The sequence below is a fragment of the Rousettus aegyptiacus genome, unplaced genomic scaffold (genome assembly GCF_014176215.1).
Source record: "Rousettus aegyptiacus isolate mRouAeg1 unplaced genomic scaffold, mRouAeg1.p scaffold_m13_p_5, whole genome shotgun sequence".
Lineage (NCBI taxonomy): Eukaryota > Metazoa > Chordata > Mammalia > Chiroptera > Pteropodidae > Rousettus > Rousettus aegyptiacus.
Genome location: NW_023416308.1, coordinates 24325436 through 24351326, shown reverse-complemented (window position 1 = coordinate 24351326; position 25891 = coordinate 24325436). Strand labels below are relative to the sequence as shown.

Here is a 25891-nt window from a genome sequence, read left to right as displayed (position 1 = left end):
CACAATACTTCATTCCTCTTTATGCCAGAATAATATTCTATCGTATGGCTATACCACATCTTGTTTATCTAGTAATCAGTTGATGAACATTTGGGATGTTTCTTAATCAGTTGACAAACATTTGAGATGATTCTACTTTGGGGTTATTATGAATAATGCTGCTATGAACATTCATGTACAAGTTTCCATGTAAACATATGTTTTCAATTCTCTTCTGGTTATACACCTAGCAGTGGAATTGCTGGGTCATATGGCAATTCTATGTTTAACTTTTTGAGAAACTGCCAAATTCCATTGAGTTTTAAAATTCTGCTACCGAGTCTGACATTTCTAAGAGCTCTTTTTTTCATTTTCTGAATGTTTCTCCTTCTTAAATTCAATATAATATCTCTCCTCTCTATATGGATATCAATGATCCTTTTTTTTTTTTTAAGACTTCTTCCCATTGCATAGTCAGTCTCACTAAGTTAACAAATAAAATGTTTAAAACTCTGTTTTCTATGTTAGCGACGTTGCCCAAATGTCTGTGTCTCATAATCCTTGGCTGATTAAGAGTGATTTTATTTAAGAATGAGGAACCAGTAAACTGACTGGATCATGCTCTCTGGCATGTGGATAGTCTTGCTAACTTTGAATTTCAAAGTGGTTTGATGGGCTATTTGTTGAGAACCCTCAATGTCAGTTATGTAGGTTAGACTCTTCAGAGAAGGACCTTCCAATATCTCATTTGGAAGGTTAGAATCTTTCTACCCGTGCTTGGGTAATGACTGGGAAGGAGGGCTGGAAGTCTCTGGACTCATGATTCAATATGCACATGGCCACTCATAATTTTATTTGAGCCTGGTGCTTCTTTCCTCAAATGGGTCTGCTATCTGCCAATCTAAAGGCTATTCTATTTGCTCTAGATTGTAAACCTCCAGAGTTCTGCTAGAATGGGATGTGGGGCAGGTTTCCAGTGGCAAGAGGTGGAAAATAAATCTAAGGATCTCATTGCTTCTCAAGCAGCTTTTACACCATTTTTTGTTTTTGTTTTTGTTTTTGTTTTTATTTTAGCTTTCTCCCTTTACCTCTAGTTCCAGACTAGGTGATACTGCCTATTCCTGTGCATTTTGTGCCTTTTGTGGCACGAATTGTGTTGATTCTCAGCCTTTCTCCTTTGGGATTTGGCTCTCTGCATTCTACTGAATCTGGTTAATAGCTTCCAAAATTTGTTTATTTTGTCTCACTTTCTGTTGTACTAACCATGTTTTAATTTTAAAAATTCATTTTTTCTTGTTTTAATACAGTTTTTAGAAAATACAGAATTAGATGCATGTGTTCAGTCTTTTATCTTAACCCAGAAGTCTCAAATCTATCCTTCTAAGTTAAAAAAAAAAAAAAAATCTGGTATTTTGATTTCTATCTGAATTAGTTACCATCTAATCAGGGGACAGAAACCACTATACTTATATTAATAGAATTTAATATAAAGAACTGTTAATCAGGCATAAAAATTTGTTAACATGGTGACTGAAAAAGCTAAAAGAGAAAACTCAGCTATTACGGAGATAGAAAATTGTAGGACATAGCTACTACCTCTTCTAGGCTTGGAAGAATGAAGAGAAGAAGCTGGGCTTACTAAAACTTAGAAGCTTAGTGAACAAGCCTCAGAGAGCTGAAAGTCAGACCTCTAACAAGGAGCACTGCTTGGCTGGGGCTTGTGTCTCTGAGGGAACATGAGAAGGCTGGCTCTGAGTGTTGGAAAGCTGAATTCAGCTGCTCCTGGACTGAACACATAATGAGGTTGGCTATGAGTATTGGAAAGCTGGATTCAACTGCTCCTGGACTGAACTGCTCTGGAATGAGGAAGAAGCAATGTTGAGTTGCATCAGCAGGCATAGGAAGCCAATGGGAAGTTAAACATAAAGGAGTATGTGCCATCCTCCTGCTCCAGCCTTGAAGTCTCTCCCTTTTTGTCAGATCCCTAAAGAGATCCAGCTGGCAAAGGAGAAATGTGGTGTGCGGAGCCCAATCTCAGCGTCAAAAGCCAACTAGAAGATGGGCTTGTGTCTGAGGAACAATAGCTCGGTAACTGGTCTACCCTTTTAGCTACTCAGATTTATGTACACCCTACTAAGGATGTCTGAACTTCCGTACAACCACAAACTCAACTGTTTCCATCCTCTTAAAAATACATTCTCATTCTCTAAAGTGAGGAGACACAAAGTCCAGATAGCAAATGTATTTATGTGTGAGAGATAATCACATTATATATTTCTAACCTATATTAATTATTGATCAAATTCAGTTATAGTCCCATCTAAATATTCTGTTTCTAAACACTATCTTTTGATTCTAATTTTTCTCCTTAGTTTCTCTCAAATGGTTCAGAATTTGGGTTGAAAAGAGAGGGATATTATATATTGATCTTCTTAAATACTAATAGGTATGCTTATCATCAATAAGTTTATTAGCCAATTTACATTGATTCCCAAGAGCAGTATGAGCTCCACATCATTCACTTCGTATTGTCAAACTTTAAAATATTGCCAATCTATGAATGAAAAATTGTATCTCATTATTGCTCAATTTATATTTTTCTTATGGGGAGGCTGAACACCATTTTTACATGTCTATTAGACTTAGGTTTCCTCTTCTCAAATTTTTTTTGCCCATTTTTCTAATTTCTTCTACTTAATTATTTGTTGGAATTCATTAAAAGTATTTTATAAAACATATTTGAAGCATATAGATAAGAATAGAGGATAATATTTAAAAACCTTCATGTTTCTACCACCCATCTTCATCAAATTGTCTTTTTTATCTTCATTCATTGTCTTATTTGCCTCAGATTTTTAAAAAGAAATAAAACATATATACTTGATATCTTCCATTCCTCTCACAGTAATCACTATTATGAATTTAATGTTTACCATTTTTATGCAAAGGTTTTATACTGAGTAGGAGTTATATTCTGGATACTAATCTTTTGTTAATTTTATGCATTTTGAATTGCAAATACCTCCTCTCATTCTGTGCTGTGTTTTTCACTTTGCTTATGGTGTTTTTTGATATATGAAAATTTTAAATTTTAATGTGATTATAATTATCAGATGTTTCTTTTATGGTTTGTGTTTTTATGTGGTATTTAAAAAATTCTTTTGCATCTTTTCTGTACTCTTTTTGTGAATGTATGTCTTACCTCCTCAATAAATATCTATATTCCCTTGAGGAAAGGATTATGATTTATATCTTCTTTCATCCTCTACAATGTTAATTATAGTAACTTCCAACTGGTAGGTCAAAAAGACCAAACTGTGGACAGCATCTTGTCTTCTCTGCATCTCCAGCTGCTTCCTCTAGTCACTACCTTGTGTCCTTTCCTCTCTTCTACTTTTTCTTCATATCTATATTTCTCCTTTTCATCATTTTATGCAGGACTCACAGGCTTAGAGGAATATCAGTTACAGCTGAGAACTATTAGAAATGAAAGGGATTTATCGGCTCATACAAGTGGAAAGTCCTCAGACTTCAGCTTCGATTTGGTAGGTCATTGACATGATCACTAAAGGAACAGATACTCTGTCTTTCTGTGTTTTTCTTCTCCTTCCTACTGGGTCAGCTTTATTCTAAGCTTGTTCTCCTTTGTAATGAGTTTTTGATGTCTAATTCAGTGTTTCTTACCCTTGATACTAGTGGCATTCAGGCTGGATAATTTTTTCTTGTAGGTGGAGGTGGTCTGCCCTGAGCATGGTAGGATGTTAAGAAGTGTCCCTGACTTCTACCCATTAGGTATCAACAGCACTCCCCACCCCTACACTGAGTCGTGACAAGCAAAAATGTCTGCAGACATTGCCAAATGTCTTCAGGGTAGTGGAGTGAAATCTTACCTCCCTGCTCCCTCCACCCCCACCCAACAACGCTCTTACTCTAATTAGATGAGCCTACATTCCATGTCTGATTCTGAAACAATGAGGGCCTGATGGGAATTGGAAGGTGCTGATTGGCTTAAGTCAATCCGGATTTATCTGTAGAGTGAGATCAACTTTTGGTTTGTGTTTATGAAGGATAGAAACCAAAAGAAAAGATAGGTAGTAGTAGAAAGGGGGGACAAGGTGGAAGTGATACTGGAAAGTCAAGAAATCGCCATCACAGGGGTCTTGGGAGTCTGTGCCAGTGGTGGTGGCACAGACTTGGGAGGTGGCAGTGGCGGCGCCTAGAAAAATCCTGCAAAAATGTCTCTGTACCCATCTCTTGGAAACCTGAAGGTAGACAAAGTAATTCAGGCTCAAAGTGCCTTTTCTGCAAACCCTGCCGACCCAGCAATTTTGTCCGAAGCTTCTGCTCCCATCTCTCAAGATGGAAATTTCTATCCTAAATTGTGTCCAGAGCTGTCTCAGTACAGGGGCCTGAGTTTAAATGAAGAAGGAATACATGCACATATGGCATGTCCCTGGAGCACCAACTCAGGGGCAGTCGGTAGCAAGACCTTCCAGTATGAACTACATGGTGGCTCCTGTAATGGTAATGATGTTGGAATTCATAGAGCAGAAATTCAGCAAGGGATTTGTGAAGTCGTTTTGTGTAAAGGATCAAGATGGAAAAATTGGGCTCAGGCTTACATCAGTAGATAATGGTATATTTGTTCAGCTAGTCCAGGCAAATTCTCCAGCCTCATTGGTTGGCCTGAGATTTGAGACAAAGTACTCCAGATCAATGGGGAGTACTGTGCAGGCTGGACCTCTGATAATACCCACAAGGTGCTCAAACAGGCTTTTGGAGAGAAGATTACTATGACTATTTGTGACAGGCCCTTTGAACGCATAATTCCTGTGCATAAGGATAGTACTGGACATGCTGGTTTTATCTTTAAAAGTGGAAAAATAACACCCATAGTGAAAGATAGTTCTGCAGCCAGAAATGGTTTTCTCACAGAACATAACATCTGTGAAATTGACAGACAGAATGTCATTGGATTTAAGAATTCTCAAATTTCAGATGTATTGTCAACATCTGGGACTGTAGTTACTATTACGATTATGCCAGCTTTCATCTTTGAACATATTATTAAATGGATGACACCAAGCATTATGAAAAGCCTGATGAACTACACCATTCCTGAGGTTTAAAAGTCATGGCACAAAGGAAACTTCGCTGAACTTCTCCAGTTTACTTCTTTGGCAACTTAACTATATTATGCACATGAAGCTTTCCACGAGCCAGAGAGCATATGCTGCATGAGGCCCTTCTATCTTGCATGATGCCTGGGAATCTTACTGTTTGATCTGATACCATGTTCAGACCTCAAGTTAGTTGTAGCCTTATCCTGGTTTTACAGATATGAAACTTTGAAAAGATTTATTGACTTTCACAGAATAGTTTCTCTACTGGAAACCTAATGCTTTTTACAAGCCATTATCATTAGAATGACTGATGCAGGCTTAGTTTTGTGTTAGAACCAGTCACTTTTATCCTAGGTATCAAGTAGTGCTGGTCATATTACTTTAGTTCTATGGTATATTTGCATTTTGACTGTGTTACCATAGTACATTTAGAATGATTGCTTTTGATAGTTTTTTTTTTTAGTTCTTTTTCTCTGTGTATAGTGCATGTCTGTAAAACACCAATTAAATAACACTGGTTTCATTCCAGGTAAGCATTATACAGTGTATGTAGGTTGCAAGAGATTGTGTTGATTATCATTAAATTTTGACTACCTTCAATTAATACGCTTGAACTGTCACCTTCACTATGTTAAGCATTTAGAATAAAAGCTAAAATGTAACTATTGCTGCCTTTCTAAAAACCACAATGCAGTTCTATATTAAACTGAAATGTACACTAGCCTAGAACAATTTAATGGTACACTGAGCTGCAGCATAGCTGCTTAGTTGCATTCGGGATTTTCTGGTCATTGTGTAATGGAAACTTCCTCCTTCTAAAAGTTATTGGTATCATTTTCTGAGAAATGAATCACTATATATTTAATGTAAAAATTCTTCTACTAAGCAGGATAAGCATTTGACTCGCTGGTTTTATCTGTAGATTAAGTGGGATAATACCTAATTTTGATATTTTTCTCTTACATTATGTAACCTAGCTACTTTGGGATAGTTATAGAATGCTGTCCTGGTAATTTGTTTCATTTTCTGACTCCTCCCTGCAAACAAAATGGCATTGACATTTTATCCTCATTTTCCCTTCATTTTGGTTTATTCCTATTCTAATTAAATATGTATAAATAGAAGTTTTTTAAAAAGGCCACCACAGAAAAATCTGATATGAGGCCAAAAGTGGCAGCCAAGTGACCATTGCCACTCTACTTCAAGAGACACACACACACAGAGAAGAGAAGAGAGAGAGAGAGAAAGAGAGAGAGAGAGAGAGAGAGAGAGAGAGAGAGAGAGAGAGAGAATGAATCTCTAGTGTCTTTTCTTATAAGGGCACTAATTCCATCATGAAGATCCCAGCCTCATTATCTCATCTAAACCTAACTATCTCCCAAAGGCCCCTTATCCAAATACTATCATATTGGGGGTTAGGGCTTCAACACATGAATTTTGGAGTAGACACAGTTCAGTACATAGTATTACTATTTGGAATTTTGGTAATTATAATTAATTTAGAGAATAGAAATACATACTTTTCTGTTATAGATTAGCCCCAGATCAGTAGGTATGTCCATCACCGAATTTTCATGTAGATGACATTAGAGAAAGCAAAGAATTTTTAAACGTGCAGATATGTCGGAGATTTTCAACTTACCTATCATAGAGCAGGTTCCTGGAAATGGGTTTTGAGACCAATGGTTTTGAGAGTTTGAGTAGAGGTGGTTTTTTGAAGAGTAAATTTGGGAACACCTATAGGGATGGCAGGGAAGGAGGACTAGATAGAGGATGAAGTTGAACTGTAATAAATACTATGGCTGAGAGATGAGATGTTCCTGCAGAGTTGTTTCAGTCTGAGGTAGGGGCCAAGCCAAGCCCTTGTACCATGGCAGTGGCTAGTCATTAGATGCAAACTGTCTCCTGGGAGGGTGAAACCCAGGATGAGGCAGCTCCCTAATGCTGAAGGCAATTCCTAGCAAGAAAGTTGCCTTTAGGCCTGAAAAAGAGGGGAGTGGGTTGGGAGCGGCACACCATAACCTTCACTACATTACTGAAGCAATCTAAAAGCAAGGGACTCTAAACTCATTATTGGGATAGCACTGCAGTGATCATGTTTTCCTACCAGTGGCCATGTTTTCTTAGTTTGCTTGTTAAGTCTCCGGGCAAGCACATTTTCTAGTGCTTCAAGGACTTCAAAAGCCGTTTTCTTCTGATAGATCCCAAATCTGGTTTAATGACTGTTTTATCAAACTGAGCCCTATTTCTTGGTAATAAAATGCCTTAGTTCTTGGTCAGAAGCCTTTGACACAGATGTCTTCAGGGATAGAATAATGGCAGACTTCACACTTTCTCCATTATATCTGACCATTTGGGATAGTATGTTTATGCACTTTCTGTGGTGATCTCTTGGTCTCGAAGTGTTGACAATCCTTTGCCGAGGTGATTGGTAATGAGCATGAGGCTCTGGAGATTTTAGTTACAGTAACATCACCACCCAGCTTTTAGTTTTTGGCTCTACACAACAGACTGCTTACTCCCAAGCACATTTCATTCACAAAAATAATTTCACATTCTGAAGTATTGTATCTTGCCTGTTCAGGCTCTCTGAGAGCCTCACAGGCATAAATAATTGTCAATCCCAGTAGCTATATTTGTCAAAGAACTTCAGCTCAGAAATGAATTTATTCACATCACAAATTGATACAAAATGGGTCATCATTACATGTTCCTTACAGATAGATGTATGGGAGAGGTAAAATTGGACTAAAAATGAAGAGCCAGAGTTCTAGTTCTACATGCATAACCTGATCTTTAGAACTATTCTCAAGCCAAGAGAGCTGCATGTAGGAAATTCATACCCGGCTCCTGGATAACCTCCTCTCCCTCCCATAAAACAAGAACAGGGGAATCATTTTACAAGAGAAAATCCACAGTTTGAAGAAAATATGATACCTGGTGAAATGTTTCTAAATGTTAGAAAATTCAAATTATTTTGAAGACTAGAAAGAAACTTACTGGGATGATTTTATTGAGAAATTAGGGAAGTCATTATTTAGTTGTCTTGAGGACAATAACAGAAGTGAATGATGTTATAAGTTTAGAGGCAGAAGGACAACAATGATTCAGATTCTTATGGGTTCATCTCCCACTTAGTGACATCAACAAGCTCCTATCACAATGCAAAAGAGAGCAGGTCCCTGGCATCTTATGTTAGATTAACATTTACTAAAAAGGACTGATTGATGATTTGGACTGAAAACTCCTTTTTTATAGGTACACTATTGATAAGAAAGTCTCATGAAAAATTCATGTTCACAAACTCACACTTAGCATCCCACAGAGCAAATTTGGCATGTATTTTAAAAACAGGTTAAGTTCTTTCCTGCATGATTTTTCATATTCTCCTAGACTCCAAAGCTCTTTTTGGAAAGTCCCCTGTTTGCAATGAACAACTGTACAGGGCACCATTAACAGTGCAATTTATGTAGCAGGCTACTCAAAGCTCTACATGTCTATGTTAACCTCTCATTTGCTGTTTTAACCTTTTCCTTTCATTCCTGAGACTTCCTTAGCCTTTTGTTTCAATAAATAATTTAATAAACAGTTCAGTGTAGTGAGAAGCCATGTGGTGATTAAAGTATTGTGGTGGGTATTTGCTGGTTACCTGCCCAGCACCCACTATTCCTTCCTCCTGACAATATTACTCTATATCTTAAAAGGGTCTTCAAACTTTCTTGATTTTCAGTCAGTTTTTTGGGCAGAACTGACCTCCTACTCTACAGGCAAGTTCTGATGATGATAGGTACAAGCTAATTAGCATATTCTTTTCTTCTGGTCTCAAATGATTCCTTAAGTGATGGATGTATAACTCAATCAAAGCTAATTGGATGGAAGAAGATATTTGTTAGGGTTCCACCCACTTCTGTATGAGCCACTAGAAATGGTTCACTCTTTCCTGCTATGTGTAAGAAAGACACTAGGCAGTGAACAAAATAGCAAATATCTATCCTCATGAGGCATACATTCTAGGAGGAGGAAGTGGGCAGAAAACAAGATATATTAGATGGTATTCAGAACTTAGGAGAAAAATAAAAAAGATAAGAGAAATGGGTTAGAGAGATAACAGGAGGGAAGATCCACATAAAACTTTGTAGACCATTATGAAGACTATGTTTTCACTCTGAGTGAGATGAAAAGCCATTGGAGGTTTTAAGCAGAAGAGTGGCATGATATGATTTAAACTATAATAGGACACTCCGGCTGCTATGTTGAAAGGAGAAAAGGGTAGAAGCAGGGAGACTACTTATGACAGTTATGAGGCTTTAGTAAATTGAAATATTAGTTCCAATTTGTCACACCTTTTAATAGAATTAAATCTAGGGATAGAGAGGGAGGCACATAGTGAAAGAAATTGTAGGTGCAGCTTTTGACACATAGAGTTGACTGGAGTCAAACACATGGAAAACTCACAAAGTTTTTAAGAAATCCATAAGCAAGAGCACTACCAACAACTAAATGAGACTGAGGATGTGCAAAATGTAAACAGACCTTTGGGCTCCCAATTTTCTATAGTCAGGAATCAGGTTGAGAAACTCACTTATCCACCAATAATGACATATTTCATTTTCCAGGTAACTGTGGAAGATGATGGAAAAATGATTTCCTAGACTGTGGAACCAAGAGCTGGAACCAAGAGAATAGACCGAAGAGTTATTCTTAGGGAGGGGAATGAATGCCTAATCATGGAACGTTATCCCACCTTCCCAAATAGGAAAACCTGAAACCTTTGCTCAGTGGGATTTAATAATTGCTATAGATCAGTGACTGCTGTTTGCTTTCATTATTCCCTTTTTGAACGAGAGTATTTTGTGTGGGCGGTTATATTGTCCCTGTCCATCATTTGTTGTATGTTGGGTGTGTGAGAAGAAAATACTTGGTCTTTTAATTTACAGGTCTCTACATTGACAAGAGCCATATCTCGACCTAATGTAGATCCTACATTTCAGGGATTTGATGGAACTTTTGGAGATCTTGGGATAAGAGTGAATGTATTTTGTATATTTACAAATATACAAATAATTATAATTATGAATCATTATAACCAAGAGAGTAAACTGTAGTAGACTGACATATTGGTTCTTCACAATTTTTCACTACCCTGTGGTAATATTATACATATACGTGGCCTTTACTATGGTCGCATGGTGAGCAGTGTATTTCCTCACTTATTGACTTTGGGCTTGGTCAAATGACTTTCTTTGGTGAACGGGATGTCAGCAGAAGAATAATGAACAAAAGCTTGAAATATTCTTCCATTTTTGCTTTTGTGACCACCGTAAGAACATGCCTTAGATAGCATTTCAACATGGGCTTTGAATAGGACACATGAAACAGAGGTATTAGTTTACTCTTGGGCTCACAGCCTGAAGCAGACCTTTCCCAGCCAACCCACAAACTCTCAGCTTAGAACAGACCTGAACCTAATCTCGAGCCTGGAGTCCAGCCTAGCTCAGCTTAAGTACTTCTGATCCATAGACATATGAGAAAAAAAGTTTGTTTTCAATCACTGACTTTGGGATAGATTGTGTAGCATTAATGTGTCAATGATTGACTAATATAAAGGTAATTGCAATAATTCACCAGAAATGATGGGAACTAGGACCAGGATGGTCAGATTCTGGGCATATTATGCAGACAGAGCTCACAGGTTTTGTTGTTAGATTATAATGGCATGTGAGAGAAAGAGATAAATTGAGGATTAATTCTAGGTTTGGGGCTTGAACAAACAGAAGAATAAAATGGTCATTTTCTGAGATGGAAAAAACGAGGGAAATTAAAGATTTGAGGAGTAACATCAGGAGCTGTGATCAGGAGTAATAACATGTTATTTGACATGCTAAGTCTGAGTTGCCTACAGACATCCAAATAGGGATGTTAAGTAGGCAGCTGAATACGCAAGTTTGGAGTTGAAGTGGAGGAAGGTCCAATATATACAGGTATACATCTGGGAGTAATCAGTGTATAGATGGCTTTTAAAGCCATGAGACTAGATGAGATCAACAAGTAAGTGGGTTACTTGAAAAAAGGTCCAAGGACTGAGCCTGGGGATACTTTAGCATTTAGTAGTTGGGGGTTGAAGAGTTACCAGCAAAGGAGATTGAGAAGGAGCAAGTGGAGAGAGAAAAAGAAAATCAGTGTTAACAAAGTATTTTCCAATGTGTTGTTATATCACATCTATTCTTTCCTACCTTCTCTTCCTTTTCCTCGTTTACCAAAAACATCACCACTAGATGTGTGTGTGTGTGTGTGTGTGTGTGTGTGTGTGTGTGTGTGTGTACTGGAAAGCACACTGTGAATTACTTAATATGTATAGCATTATTGAAAAAACTAACCAGTATCTTTCTTTTTCCCTGGGGGAAAAATCTTTTTCTTTTCTGGTCTTCTTTTCAGGACAGGGAAGCTAAGTCTTTGCATTGATTCTGGGTCCCATTGATAATCCCCAAGTAGGATGGCTTTTTTTTTTTTTTTTTTTTTTTTTGAGGAGAAAGGGGGTTGGATGCTGGTGCTTTGAATGCAATAGGGGAATGAGCAGCCAGAATCCTTGAGGAGAGTTGATTTTTTTTCCCCGAGCCTGGGAGAGGGAGCAGTTAAGACGGGAGAAAGGGGTCCGGTGGATATTAGAAACTTGTGTTTAGCTAATATGCAGCTTTCTAATGCCAGTAAAGACCCTAAAAGGGGGATGACTGCCCAGAGGTGAGTGGATATTAAAGAATGCCACGATCTTGAAAGCATCAGCATAAATTATCTGTATTTGAGGAGAATACTTAAACTTCTTTTGTAGAACCTGGTAAGGACTCAGTGACAAGGAAGGGTAATGGGGCACCTCAAATAACACTGCTTTGCAGAAAAAAAAAGTTTGAGCTAAGACTAAGAGCTAAGTGCTTGCAGTAGACCACTTGTTATACACAACATACGACTGGTTTTAGAAGCTCCTCCAGACCAAGCCATGTAGGCGTATTATTGAGCATTGGGGAACAATGGGCGGTGTGACTGTGAACTGAGAGGTGTAATGCTAGAGCCAAAGCCTGGGGCATCCACAGCAGTGCAGATGGATATCTGAATCAGCCAGGACATTACATCAGTCTGCTGGACTATGCTATCTCATAGTAGAAGGCAACAGCATTAATTAAATGGAAAGAATCCATTTTCTTTCTATTTTCTTTTGGCCTAAGACATGGATCTTGAAGTTTCTTGAATGTTCGAGGGTTGGGAGGCCTTAAAAAGGAGAGACTGAACTTTTTAAAAATAAGGCACTGGGGCTTGATGATTTACTAAAAAAAGTTTTTGAGTTTGTGATGAAGATATTACCATTTATACATTAAAGAAAGGTGGGAAGTTTTGGCTAAAAAAAAAAAAAGAGTCTGATGTTATTATAGCTTTCAGTTTTTTCAAATATGTTATTCGTCTTACTCTGTGTCATTCTGGAGAGCAAGATAATTAAAAAAACCTGTTGGTTGCATAAATGTAAGAACAAATATTCGTTTCTAAATCCCAGCACATGAATTATGCTTGATACATTTTTCAATAAGTGATTGAATGCAGGCATGATAAACGAAAAGTTACAGGGAGGCAGATTTTTGACCCAGCTTATCTTGCTAATAATTGGAGTTATTCAAAAACTAAATGAACTACCCTTGAAAGGCAGTTAAATTCTCTATCATTAGGAGTGAAGCTGGGGCTAAAAGACTATTTTTCAGGGACATGATAGAAAGGATTAGACCACATAACCTCTGAGATCTCTGAAAACTCAAGATACTCCAGTTCTATAATTCTAAGTCCATGGATCTCTATACATGGACTTGGGAGAAGATAAATAAGACTTATGATCTCAGAGAAATCTTCAAGAGGCATGTGTTCAATGGCATGTTTATTAAACAAATGCTCATGACAGATTTTCACAACAGCAACAAATGTTATTTCACTACATCAAATCTCCCTTACTAAGGAAAAAAACGACAATCACAACAAGGTTGATGGATTTGGATTATTTTTTTCATGTTTCTGGGGGTCAAAACCAGTTTCCTCAGTTGTTTTCCTGTGTTGTCTCTTCTTGAAGATTACCTTTTTTCATTTTCTTCACCATTTCTCTGGCTAAGTATCCCCGGAAGGCTGCTTGAATTTTTACAGCAGATTTCTCCCGTTTATCTTCTTCAGAAGACTCCTTCGTGAAAAGGAGAAAAAGAGACTCTGTAAACATCCCATACAGTATTTTGATTCCATACAAATAGCGCATAAATTTAATCAATTTAGGGATGTAACAACTGAGATCTGTTGCTTCCCGAGGAAATTTTATATATTGTCATGTTGTATATGTACCAAATGGTAAATGCCAAAATAGCAGGTATTTTGTTTTGCTATTCTTTAATATGCCTCTGCAATAAATCATCGCTGCCAACTTTTTCTCCCCAGAATATCTCCTATTTAACAGTTTCCAAGCAGTAACATTTTTGGAGGGGCGGGGAGGGGGATTAGTAAGAATCCTTGAAGTATAGTTAACCAAAAACACACTTTTAAAGTTGAGTGCCAGAGAGAAGTTCATTTGGTCCAATAATGTCAGTTTTAACATGCTTGGTTTGACTTTAGTAAATAGCTTCTTTTTTGTTTTTTAAATTTAGGTATAATTGAAAGACAGTGAAATGCATAGATCTTAAGGTATAATTCAATAGACATACAGCTTTTAATATATATTTTTAAATTATAAGTGATACATATTCATTTAAAAACTTAAATATCACTGGTAGTAAAAGTTTTCTACCCCTTCCCAAATCCTACCCCTAAGAGGTGACCATTATTATAGGTTGAATGTATATATCCTTCCAAAATTTCTCTACAGATGAAGTACTCAGATGGGTACATATATGCCTTTTCATTTTAAAAATGAGATCATACTATTCAGAATGTTCTGCAACTACTTTTTCCAGGTAATAACATGTCTCTGTTCTCTTCATCTATGTTATTTAGTGTATAACACTGCCCATTTTTAAAAATTTTTTAAAAATTTTTCAATTAAAGTCGACATTCAGTATTATTTAATATTAGTTTCAGGTATACTGCTTAGTGGTTAGACATTTATATAATTTATGAAGTGATCCTGTTGATTAGTATAGTAGCACCTGGCACTATACATAGTGCGCTTGGTGGATCATAAGATAGTTTTCTTTATTATTTTTTGAAGAACCTCCCAACTGTTTTCCATAGCGGCTGTACCAATTTGCAATCCCACGAACAGTGCATGAGGATTCCCTTTTTTCCACATCCTCACCAACACTTGTTTTTTAATTCACTGATGATAGCCATTCTGATAGGCATGCACAGGGGACTGTTGATTCTGCTGAAAGAGCCTCCAACAAAGAGGAAGGGGTGGGGCTGGTTGCCCAGCTATGAATATGCCTCTGGCAAGTTAAGAGTTGGGTGGGGTAGGGTCCCAGGGAATCACCAGGGTAGAGCAAGCAAAGTTCACCAGACTAATGCAGATTCAGATTTGGCTGTTTAGGGGGAAGGCTCAACACAGGCAAGATGGCACCCACTTGAGCGCTGCACAGGAAGAGGGCTCAATACAGGGTTAATGGTGGCTGTCCCTTGAGCCCTAGCCTCAAAGCCAAACAACTCAATCTTTCTCTGTATGTCTCTGGCAACTCCTAAGCTGCTATCCCTCTGCTGAAGCCCATGAGCAAGTGAATCTGTGTGTGGGCTCTTTAAGGGGATGTCTGGGTTTCCAGCATCCTTACATCTCACCCAGATGGTCAGAATTCTTACTGATTTTTACAGCCATATTTTGTGGGGCCTCCTCTTCTTGGCACTGAATCCCTGAACTTGAGAGCACCAGTGTGGGGCTGAAGGAACTTGCTCCTCCAAGGGGACCTCCACAGCCAAAATACCCCTCCTGTTGCTCGACTGCCACATGCAGATGCAGGGCCAGCCCATTTCATGTCTTCGCCCCTCCTACCAGTCTCAATGTAGCCCCTTCTTTATATCCTTAGTTATAGGAGTTTTGTTTGGCTAGTCTTCAGATGGTTCTCTGGGTTGAGTGTTCTATAACTCAGTTGTAATTTTAAGGCAGTCATGGGAAGAGACTAATATAGCATTTATCTACTCTGCCATCTTGCGATCATGCCTATTTTTTATTTAATGACACCATTGTATTACATTGTATTGATTTACTTTGATTTATTTACTCAGTCTCTCATTTGCCGACCTTTAGGTTGTTCACCTCCCTCTCCCCTTATCATAAACAATTAGGTAAATCTAGCTCTTAAACTTTTAAAATGCAAACAAAATGGCATAAAATCCTCTGAGATGATGCTCCAATATGGGCAAATGAATTATTCTGAAGTTGGAAATCAATGGGATCTCATCTCAAACTCATGAAAATCCATGTATGGGCATCGATTAAGGATGTAAGGAAAAAACACTTCCTCCATCTTCCCTGACCTCCCACTATATCTTATGCCAATGTTAGGCTGACTGAGTTGTATTGATATATTTGTGGAATAATTTACAAAGCTTATAGGGAAAAGTTACACCCTATTGGGTAGGAAGTAAGGTGACGAAGCAAGACTGTGCCACTGGGCCCCCCAGCAAACCTACTACACAAAGCTACTCTACTAAGACTGGGAGACATAGCAACCCTACCTAATATATAGAAACAAACACAGGGAGACAGCCAAAATGGGGACACAAAACAGCCTGTCTCATGTGAAAAAATAGAACAAAGCTCCAGAAAAAGACTTCACCAAAATGGAGACAAGCAATATACTAGATGCAGAGTTCAAAACACTGGTTATAAGGATGCTCAATGAACTTTGGTTATAAGGATGCTCAATGAACTTAGGAGAAGAGTAGGTGAACTCAATGAGAAATTTAACAAAAAGATAGAAAACATAAAAATGAAGACAGAAAGCATAAAAAAGAATCAGTCAGAAATGAAGAATACAATAACTAAAATGAAGACTACATTAAATGGAATCAACAGTAGACTAAGTGAAGCAGAGGATTGAATCAGAGAAAGTAGCAGAAAACACCCAACTGGAACAGCAACGAGAAAAAAAAAATCCAAAAAAAAATCAGGATAGGTTAAGGGTCCTCAAGCATTCACATCATAGGGGTACCAGAGGGAGAAGAGAGAGAACAAGGAATTGAAACCTATTTTAAGAAATAATGACTGAAAACTTCCCTAACCTGGTGAAGGAAATAGACATATAAGCTGAGGAAGTGCAGAGAGTCCCAAACAAGATGGACTCATAGAGGCACACACCAAGACACATCATAATTAAAATGTGAAGGTTAAAGACAAAGAGAGAATCTTAAAAGCAGCAGGAGAAAAGCAATTAGGTACTTTACAAGGGAGCTCCCATAAGACTGTGTGCTGATTTCTCAACAGAAACTATGTAGCCCAGAAGGAACTGGCATGAAATAGTCAAAGTGGTGAAAAGCAAGGATCTACAACCATTTTACTGTACCCAGGAAAGCTATTCTTTCAAATCGAAGGACAGATAAAGAGCTTTCCAGACAATTAAAAGCTAAAGGAGTTCATCACCACCAAACCAGTATTACAAGAAATGTTAAAGAGACTTCTTTAAGAAAAAGAAAAATGATGAAAAATAGAAATAGTAAAATGATAATTACTACATATCTATCAATAATTACTTTAAATGTAAATGGAGTAAATAGTCCAATCAAAAAACATAGGGTGTTTGAATGGATAAGAAAACAAGACTCTTACATATGCTGCCTGCAAGAGACTCACTTCAGATTGAAAGATACATACAGACTGAAAGTAAAGAGATAGAAAAAGATATTTCATGAAAATGAAAATGGAAAAAAAGCTGGAGTAGCAATACTTACACAAAATAGACTTTAAAACAAAGAGTATAGCAAGAAACAAAGAAGGAGTCAGTAATCTCACTTCTGGGCATTTATTTGAAGAAACTCAAAACATCAATCTGTAAAGACATATGCATTCATATTTTCATTGCAGCATTATTTACTATAGCCAAGATATGGAAGCAACCTAAGCATCCATCAATAGAGAAGTGGATAAAGAAGTGGTACATATATAAAATAGAATATTACTTAGCCCTAGAAAGAATGAAATTTTGTCATCTGCAACAATGTGGATAGATCTAGAGAGTATTGTGTTGGGTGAAGTAAGTCAGACATGACAAATGCCATATAATTTCACTTACATGTGGAATCCAAAGAACAAAATAAACAAATATAACAGATACTCATAGGTACAGAGAACATTCTGACGGTTGCCAGATGGGAGGAGGCTTGGGGAGGGGTGAAAACGGGGAAGGGAGTACAAATTGGTGTTACAAAATTAGTCATGAGGCTGTAAAGTATAGCATCAGGAATATAGCATCAATAATATTGTAATAACTAAATATCATGTCAGATAGGTACTAGATTATCGGGGCAATCGCTTTGTAAGTTACATAAATGTCTAATCACTATGTTATATACCTGAAACAATATTGCATGTCAAGTGCAACTAAAAAATAAAAATTATTAAATATATTTAAAAATTGCTACAAAATATATAAACAATTTAACAACACATATTTTTGTTTAAAAAAAAAAAACTGAGGCTTGAGTTCTGCCTGTTCTTCCCCTTGGGGAGATTTTTCTATCTGTTGACAATCTCAAGAAATAAGATTTTATTTTTAAGGGGGAGAATGATTTTCCTTTATAAGAGGCATGGCTAAAAATGATCCACCAGTTAGTTTATCACGAATATTAGTTATCTAGAAAGCAAAATCATAATATTAGCTATATGGATAACAGACTACATTCATATTTAGAGTATAATTTTAAACTGAGTGATATCATTCTTCCTGGGAATCCAATAGTACATGGAAAATATAACTTACTAAGGTTGTGACTGACATATCCTCCTTCACAGATGTCTGAGAGTTTTCCTTCTCAGGTGGTTCTTGCTCCTGGAGAGAGGGGAGAGGACCAAAGAGGCAATGTTTCCAAAACAGTTAAGTCTTAGATCAAACTGCTTACAGGCAATTAAATATTACTTTAAGTTATTGAGAAGTAGCAGGAATTAAATACAAGGAAAGTAGGTTGGAAAAAAAAATGAAAACTCTCAAGAGAATATGCGTAAGTAAATATTAAAGACTAATGAATTGGTTAAAAAAAAGTTTGTTCTTTTGCTTTTAGAATATATGTGACATTGTTTTATACTAAAAACAAACCACTGTCATATATAAAAATTGATAAGATGCTGTAATGAATCATGAACAAAGTATAGAGAAGAAGTGCCAATAGTTTCTAAAATAGAAACAAAATAAATGTCATTATGATGCATAGTGCGAAGTCAAGTTGACTTTAATGAAGTCTGTAGATTAAAAACTAAGTCATGGTTATTGAAATCTTCCTCCAAATATCACATTGCTAATTCACAACGTATGGAAAAAGCTTTCTTAATCCATAAAACAGAAAGAACATATAAGCTAATCAAATAAAACCTTTAGAATTCAAGAGAAGAAAACACCTGAAATGGCTATATGACACAAATATTTTAAAATTTTCAACATTTTCCTTTGATTTCAATAAAACATGAACACAAAGAACCTAGTTAAATGGAAATAAACAGAACACCCCCATATCTGACAGGCACAAATGGGTGAAATTTCATTTTTGAACTCATGAATGACAGATATTTCCCTAGGAAATTCCCCAAATCTACTGTGGAACTTCATCAAAACTTGAACTTTGTTAATTCCTTTTAATTCAAATGTCTGTTAGTGCTTTGTGGCCTATGTTTTATCACAGTTGTCTAGAGTGGAGCTTTCTCAGACTTTAATGTAACTACAATTTACTCTGGGGATCTTGTTAAAATTCATCTTCTGATTTGTAGGGCTGGGGTAGGGACTGTGACTGAATTTCCACCAAGCTCAAGTTGATGCTAGAGATGCTGGATTCCCACACAGCCTTTCTCAAACCAGTATTCCTTATTTGGACCACACAACACAGAATATTTCGAGTGACTATTGTCTCAACTCTCCCAAGGATGGTACATAACTAGAAGCATTCTAGATACAAAGGAGAGACACTGATTCCTTACGTGCAATGTATGCCTTCAGCTTAGGCCTTAATTGTTTTGAGGAACCCTGTTTGAGAAAGGCTAGTTCTAAGAATGCTACTAAAGAAAATATAGGTTCATCCTCTGAACAGATAAGCTTTTTAGAGAAAACTCTATGTATCATTACTATCTTTAATTCTAATTGGTCTTTTGTAAGATGTCAGTGATAATTAAATAACTGGACAAACTGTCCAATTAATTAATCTGACAAATATTTATTATCTGCTACTTTCAAGTACCATAAGGCTCAATAAAATTTGAAGAATAAATGAGAGTAACTATTCTATAATTATCATGTATATTCTTCCTGTTGACCATTTTAAAATTTAAACTAGGTATCTGTATGCAATTCAGATACTTCAGAAGTCAGAAAGAACAGGACAATTAAAAGGTTTAATAAGAAATAAGCCAGATAGGAAAAAGCTGAAAACCACATATCACTCATATGTGGTATATAAATCTAAAAGCAACAAATAAACAAGAAAAACAAACTCATGGACATGGACAGGGACCAGTGGTTACCAGAGGGAAGAGGGGGAAGAATAGAGGTAGATATGAGTAAAAAGGATCAAATATGTGGTGATGGAAAGAAATTTAACTATGGGTAGTGAATACATATGACATACTGTTGAATCGTCCACTTAAAACTTACTAAATTTTGTTAATCAATGTCACCCCAATAATTTATAATAAAAAAAGTTTAATAAGATATTTGTGATGCCTCTCACAATTTTCGTGATTCTGGGGAGATCTCAATAATTTATGTTTTGGAGACAGAGAGAAGAAATAACCAAATCCAATAGCTTCACAGGACCATACCTTGAATGCATGGTTGTTATAGAAGCGGTCATCAACCTTAGCCCCCCATTCTGCTGGATCGAAGTTGGTTTCTAAATAATAAAAATATAATTTTAGATTTATTTTGAGTTCATTAAAGTAAATCTAGAATAGTAACACAAAGAAGTTTTTTTCTTTTTTTCAAATCACAGGTTCATTACTGCCAGTTGAAAATCTTACTGATATTGTACACAGCCTAGCACTGAAGACTTAACCAGTGTACATTAAGTATATGATGATGAATTAAACATTAGATGAACCACTGCGTATATGTACAAAGGCAGTAAAAACTGTAATTGCTGCCTTCATAAAATTTACAATAAAATGGGAGAGAGTGAGAGAGTGAGAGCGAGGGAGGCAGGAGAGAGAGCAGAAATGTCAATACTTAAATATAAGTATAGAAACTTATAAACAAATTAGCAAACACAAGAAAATGTGTAAAAATAAATTCTAAATAGTAAAGAAGTTTAGAAAAATGAAGGCTAGGTTTTGTTGTTGTTTTTGTTTTTTAAATGAGGCATATTATATAGTCAGTTGACATAGGCAGGGAGAAGTATTTATATTTAAAGAGAACTTTTCTTTTGCTTTTAAATATGACGAATTTCAACCTTAAAAGTAGAGAATAATATAACAAATTTCCATGTGCACATTACTCAGATTCAACTATTATAAATTCACGATTTATCTTATCTAAAACTTCATTCACTTTCCTGCCCTTTCTTCTGATTATTTTGAAGCAAATCCCAAGCATCATATTATACTATCTACAGATACATATTTCAGTATACATCTCTAAGATATAAAGCCACAATACCATTATCGCCTAAAATACTAACAATAATTCCTTACTATCAACTATCCAAATTTCATCCATTTTCTAATATTTTTTAATTTTTAATTTTTTTTACGGTTGCTTTGTCCAAGTCAGGACCCAAATGATGGGCACATCCAGCCTTTTATTATGTCTTTTAAATCTCTTTAATTGAAAGGTCCCTATCTCTCACTCTGCATATTTCCCTTGCAATTTATTTGTTGAGGAAATTAGGTCATTTTTTTTCTTTGGAGTTTTCCACAGTCTAAATATTTTGGATACCATTCCCATGATGATGTTTAATAAGTTCCTGTGCTTTTGAATTTTCTGTAGACTACTAGTTACATCTATAGTTTGATCTGATTCAGGTTTTGTTTTGTTTTGTTTTGTTTTGGCAAGAGTATAGGTAGTGCAGTATAATTCTATCAGTAGATGTATAATATCTGGTTGTCTTTATAATTTTTATGGGCCCATTACTGATGACTGCTTAAATAATTTCTTTAGAGGTTGCAAAATGGCAATGTTCTAATTTGGTTATTGCTTCTTTATTTCTAGAGTACCTAATAAAGAAAAACTTTCTCTCATCAATTATTTGGTTACCCTGAAATGCAGTTTTTACAGGAAAGGCAGGTTAAAGTTTTGATTCTTTCCCTTTATTTACCAGTTTTCAGAATAATCAGTTGGTTTCTTAGGATCCTCTCAAGGAGCTTTTTTTTTTTTTTTTTCTTAAATCACAAACTCAGGAATGTTAAACAAGTTGAACAAATTTCAATCCATTGCATTTATTATTCTTGTTATGCTCTCATTGTCCAAAGCTGGCCAGTAGGGACTTATTCAGGGGCTCAGATGTCTTTGAGTCTTTTGGAAACAGCTCTAGTAATATTCGACAGTTTCCTAACTTTATGGTATGGCAAGGTGTTCAAGTTTATCCTGTAAATTTTAGGAATTATTTAACAATTTTAAAATTTAATTCTTTCTTATAACTTTTTTAAACATTTATAATTTCAAATTCAAGATGTATTCAGAGAAATCTAGCTTCTGGTTTCCTCCACTCTGTTCCTTTTCCCCCAGAGGTAAATGTTATTTTAAAGATTTATTCTTCCATTAAAAAATATAAATGAACACTTCTGTATTCATATCAATACCCTTTGTTAGATAATTAGTAGCATACTAAACACATTTTTTTCCACCTACCTTAACTTTTTTCACTTAATATATCTTGAAGGTCATGCCATAGTATCATACAGATTGTTTTTTGTTTTTTGTTTTTTTTTTTAATGCTGTGTATCATTCCATTATGTGGATGTATTCTAGTTTATTCAACAAATTTCCTTATTATGGATAGTTGGTTGCTTCCTCAAATAACAATGCAACGAAAAAAGTGAGGAAGTGAATTTCTGTATCAAAGGTTCAATGCGTATATAATTTTGATAAATATTGCCATTTCCCCCTACTTAGGGTTGTATCATTTTGTTTTTCCTCCAGCAATGTGTATGAGTGCCTATTTCCCTTTAGCCCTGCCTAGAATAAATTGGCAAACTTGGGCTTTCGCCAATCTGATGAGTGGGGTTGTTGGTGGTGGGTGGTGGTACTTCAGTGTAGTTTTGATATAGGCTTCTATTATCACAGGTTAGTCTGAGTATGTTTTAATATGTTAAGGGCCATTCGCATTTATTTTTGTGTGAATTGTTTGCTGATATCATTTGCCCAGTGTTTTTACAGGGTTGTTGGTTTTTTCTTCACTGTTTTTACAAGCTCTTTTATTTATTAGGTTTACTAACTGGTTATGATATAAATTGCAAATAGTTTTCCTGTTTGTCATTTGTAGTTTTATTTTCATTATGGGAATTTTTGTCATGTAATAATGTCAATTTTATTCATCTTTTCTCAAATTGCTCTTGGATTTTTAAACTAATTATAGGTACTTAGCTAGGAAAATTTTTTCCTCTTTTATATGATAAATTTATCCATGTTTTCTTTCAGTATTTGTATGGTTTCATTTTAAAAAATATTTAAATCTCCAATCAATTTGGAACTTATCCTGGTGTATGATGTAAAGAATAGATCCAATTTTCTCTTTCTCTCTTTATCACACCATTTAATAAAAAGCCCATCTTTTCCCTAGAGATTTTATTTCATATACTTACATGTTTCCTGTCACATAAGTAAAAATTAAGATTAGTAATTACTGTAAGGAAATTCTTGCATTGTGTGAGACTGGCCTAGAGGACTTTATTCTTCCCTTTTGAAGAGACTAAATTCTAATACTTGTATCAGTTGGATAATTCACCTTTGGTTTACATGAGTTAAATGAGTGTGGTACTTAACATTGTTTCAAATAGTTTTACCCATTTTTTTTTTTTATTAGTTAGAGAGCTAGTATTCTGTGACCATTACTCTCCATCACTAATTGCTTTAATTGTCATGATCCAGTAATGATGACTCAAATGTTTTTGTAATGGGATGTTTCTCAGGTCCAAAATTACTTATAAATTTTAAAATTAAAGTTATAATAACAAAATTAAATTAGTGTTCATTATAATTCACCTCTTACCTTTTTCAGTGGCACTTAGGTTTCAGATTGTGCAACAAATATTCACAGTGACTGGATATGGAAAAGACCAAGATTCAGGAACCTGGCAGAGACTTTGAGCTCTGCCATGGTAGAGCAAAGACGACAAGGGGACAGAGCTGTGTAGCGTGTATGGGAGTTGTTTCAATTCAAGCCTGTGGTAGGTTTCCACTCTTTATAAAGTGATTTAAAGTGGGATGTTTATTTGCTTGTGGCTATTTCTAGTCACCTTTACCACTCTTTTGGAATACTATAGTCAAAAGTAATGATAAAAGCCTATACAAAATGATTGTTCTAATGAAGAATAGGTTTTTAATAAAAACTTATAGCTCTAATAGTTCCTATTTTGACCATTGAGTCAGGTCTTGATAGTCATGAACCTTCAAGGCTGGGAATTTGGAAATTTTATTTATGGAAGTGAAAAATCTCTGCTATGGTTCTTAACCATAGAGTTACTGTTAGCCTGAATCTTAGTCTCTGGGCAGAATGAGACCTTGGGAGTACAGAGGAAAAATATAAATTCTCTTCCTAAGCTGGAAATTCACTTTTTAAAGCAGTTTTTCTCTGTACCTTTACTATAGGACAGTTTAATATCTTCCAGAAAATACCAATTTACTTAACCTAAAAAGTAAAGAATTGTTTTTTATAATACTTTCAAGTAAGAAAAGTCAAAATGTAAAAACCACAAACTCTCCTCCCAGTAAACATAGACACTCAACTGCCTGGGATGCATGGGAACAGCTAGAAAATGGAAAGCTAGACTACACAATTTCTTGAGGTCTCCTTCCACCAGTGTGTCCATGAGAAACATCAAAGAAGGTCTGGGTAAAAAAGTGATAATCTTCAATAATGTGAATTAACATGATTTAAGAGAACTGTTAAAAAGGCACATATTTCAAATAGCAAGAACTGTTATTTGAAGCTACTTGCCTCAGAAAAGCTTTCTGTGGAATCGAGACGACCCTATGCAATTTTCACCATAACCAACTTCTTAGTCTCTTATTTAAAAAAAAAAAAAAGCCTATTTTTAAAAAGCTTACCCTCTCTTTTCTCTAGAAGATTTTTAAAATATGCTGCTGCAAAAGCTGGGATATTGTCCGGTTGCTCCCTCAGAATCTCACAAGTCAGTCCTTCAAGAAGATTTCCAAATCCTTGTGGAATTCGGTACTGGGTGTTGGAGAATGGAATCGACATCTTGGAAGGAAATGTCTATTGAACCTAGAGATTCATTAAAGAGTACCGTCTTTAAATTTGTCTGATTTTACTTAATCACAACTATGGCAACAAATTCTTTCTGAGTCCCAAATATATTTGACTTCAATATTTTTTTCACCATCACAATCCAAGTCCATTCCTTTAAGAGTTTTGAATTCTCCATTATTAATTAGATTACAAATACGGACCCATTTAATAGGCCAAATCATTTTTTAATTACAAAAATCACAGGTTTTTCACTATTATACTATGCATTTTTTCTTTCTGTCCCTATGTCTGTATTTAAAAAGTGAATTTAATTTTTGTTATCTCACGGGATTTTAGAATAATTATTAAAAATTCATCATAAATTGCTGAGAAGACCCTGTATAAGGTCTAAAATTTTAAAAAGTAAGAACTAGTCCTGATTCTAGAAATTAATTTGTTGAATGCAGAAGTTTGACACTCAGTCTTTTCTTTAGCTTCCACTTCTGAAGCATGACCTATATGTGATGCTTCAAAACGCCTATGTACTCTGGAAGGGGCAGTGAGAGCGGTAGGGTAGGGGTAGGGCCAGTCAAGATTTTGTACTCTCTGCCTCCAAAGTTTTGGGATTCTTATATTTTCTGGTTTTGTCCTGACCAAGTCTTGTCTTCCTGTCTTGGAATACTAGGGCTAGATTAATACTGGACCGAGCAGCGGGTTGGACTACGGAGTATGCAAATAACACTCAGGGCCCTGGCCTTTTCGTGAGAGTACATAGGGTTCTCAAAGGGTGGACTAGACGGTTTCATGAGGTCAGATCTGAAGAGTTTTTTTTTTTTTTTTTGGGTTGTTTGTTTTTTTCGAGGGAACATGAGATGAGGCATTGAATCCTTCAGGGTTGTGAAAAGGCATGGTTAGAACCTGAAACGATCTGGGGAGCGGAGGGCGGTTGGAGGGGGCAGGACGTCGAGGATCTGGGACTTCAGAACCGGCTGCCTGGGCTCCCAATCTGCCCCAGTGTTCCCGGAATGTATCAGGGATCCTGATGGAATATGAGAGGCGAAGGGGAAAGGTGAGGTCTCGGTTTGGGAGAGGAAGTGGGGTAAGCCGCCTCACCTCTTGGTTCTCCCAGAGCTGTTGACGGGATGATTCCAGTTGTTTTTTCTCGTTGCTGGGGAACCGTTTTTTTTTTTTTTTTTTTTTTCCTCACTCAACTACGGCGGCTGAGAAGGGGAGAGGTACGGCCCTGA

General features: G+C 36.1%; 1 protein-coding gene and 1 pseudogene across 1 annotated transcript; one reads left to right on the top strand and one right to left on the bottom strand.

Annotated features, from left to right (window-relative positions):
- The first annotated feature begins 4199 nt into the window (after positions 1-4199).
- Positions 4200-5232, top strand: LOC107500058 (annotated as a pseudogene).
- Positions 5233-12997: 7765 nt separating this feature from the next.
- SPA17 (sperm autoantigenic protein 17) lies at positions 12998-25849 on the bottom strand. Its single transcript, XM_016124856.2, has 5 exons — positions 25758-25849; positions 24503-24680; positions 20062-20132; positions 18020-18088; positions 12998-13308 (listed from the first exon to the last, which is right to left on the bottom strand). Exons 2-5 carry the CDS (start codon positions 24654-24656, stop codon positions 13171-13173), a joined length of 432 nt encoding a protein of 143 aa, XP_015980342.1. The 5' UTR covers positions 24657-24680; positions 25758-25849; the 3' UTR covers positions 12998-13170.
- Between the last annotated feature and the right edge of the window lie 42 nt (positions 25850-25891).

Bases quoted from the DNA above. Each gene is read 5' to 3' on its own strand.
- SPA17 (XM_016124856.2), bottom strand. From the start codon at position 24,656: ATGTCGATTCCATTCTCCAACACCCAGTACCGAATTCCACAAGGATTT. The intron at 20,133-24,502 runs GTAAGCTTTTTA...TTTATTATTTAG, and splicing joins TCTTCTAGAGAAAAGAGAGG to AAACCAACTTCGATCCAGCA. The intron at 13,309-18,019 runs GTAAGTTATATT...CTTTTCACGAAG, and splicing joins ATATGTCAGTCACAACCTTA to GAGTCTTCTGAAGAAGATAA.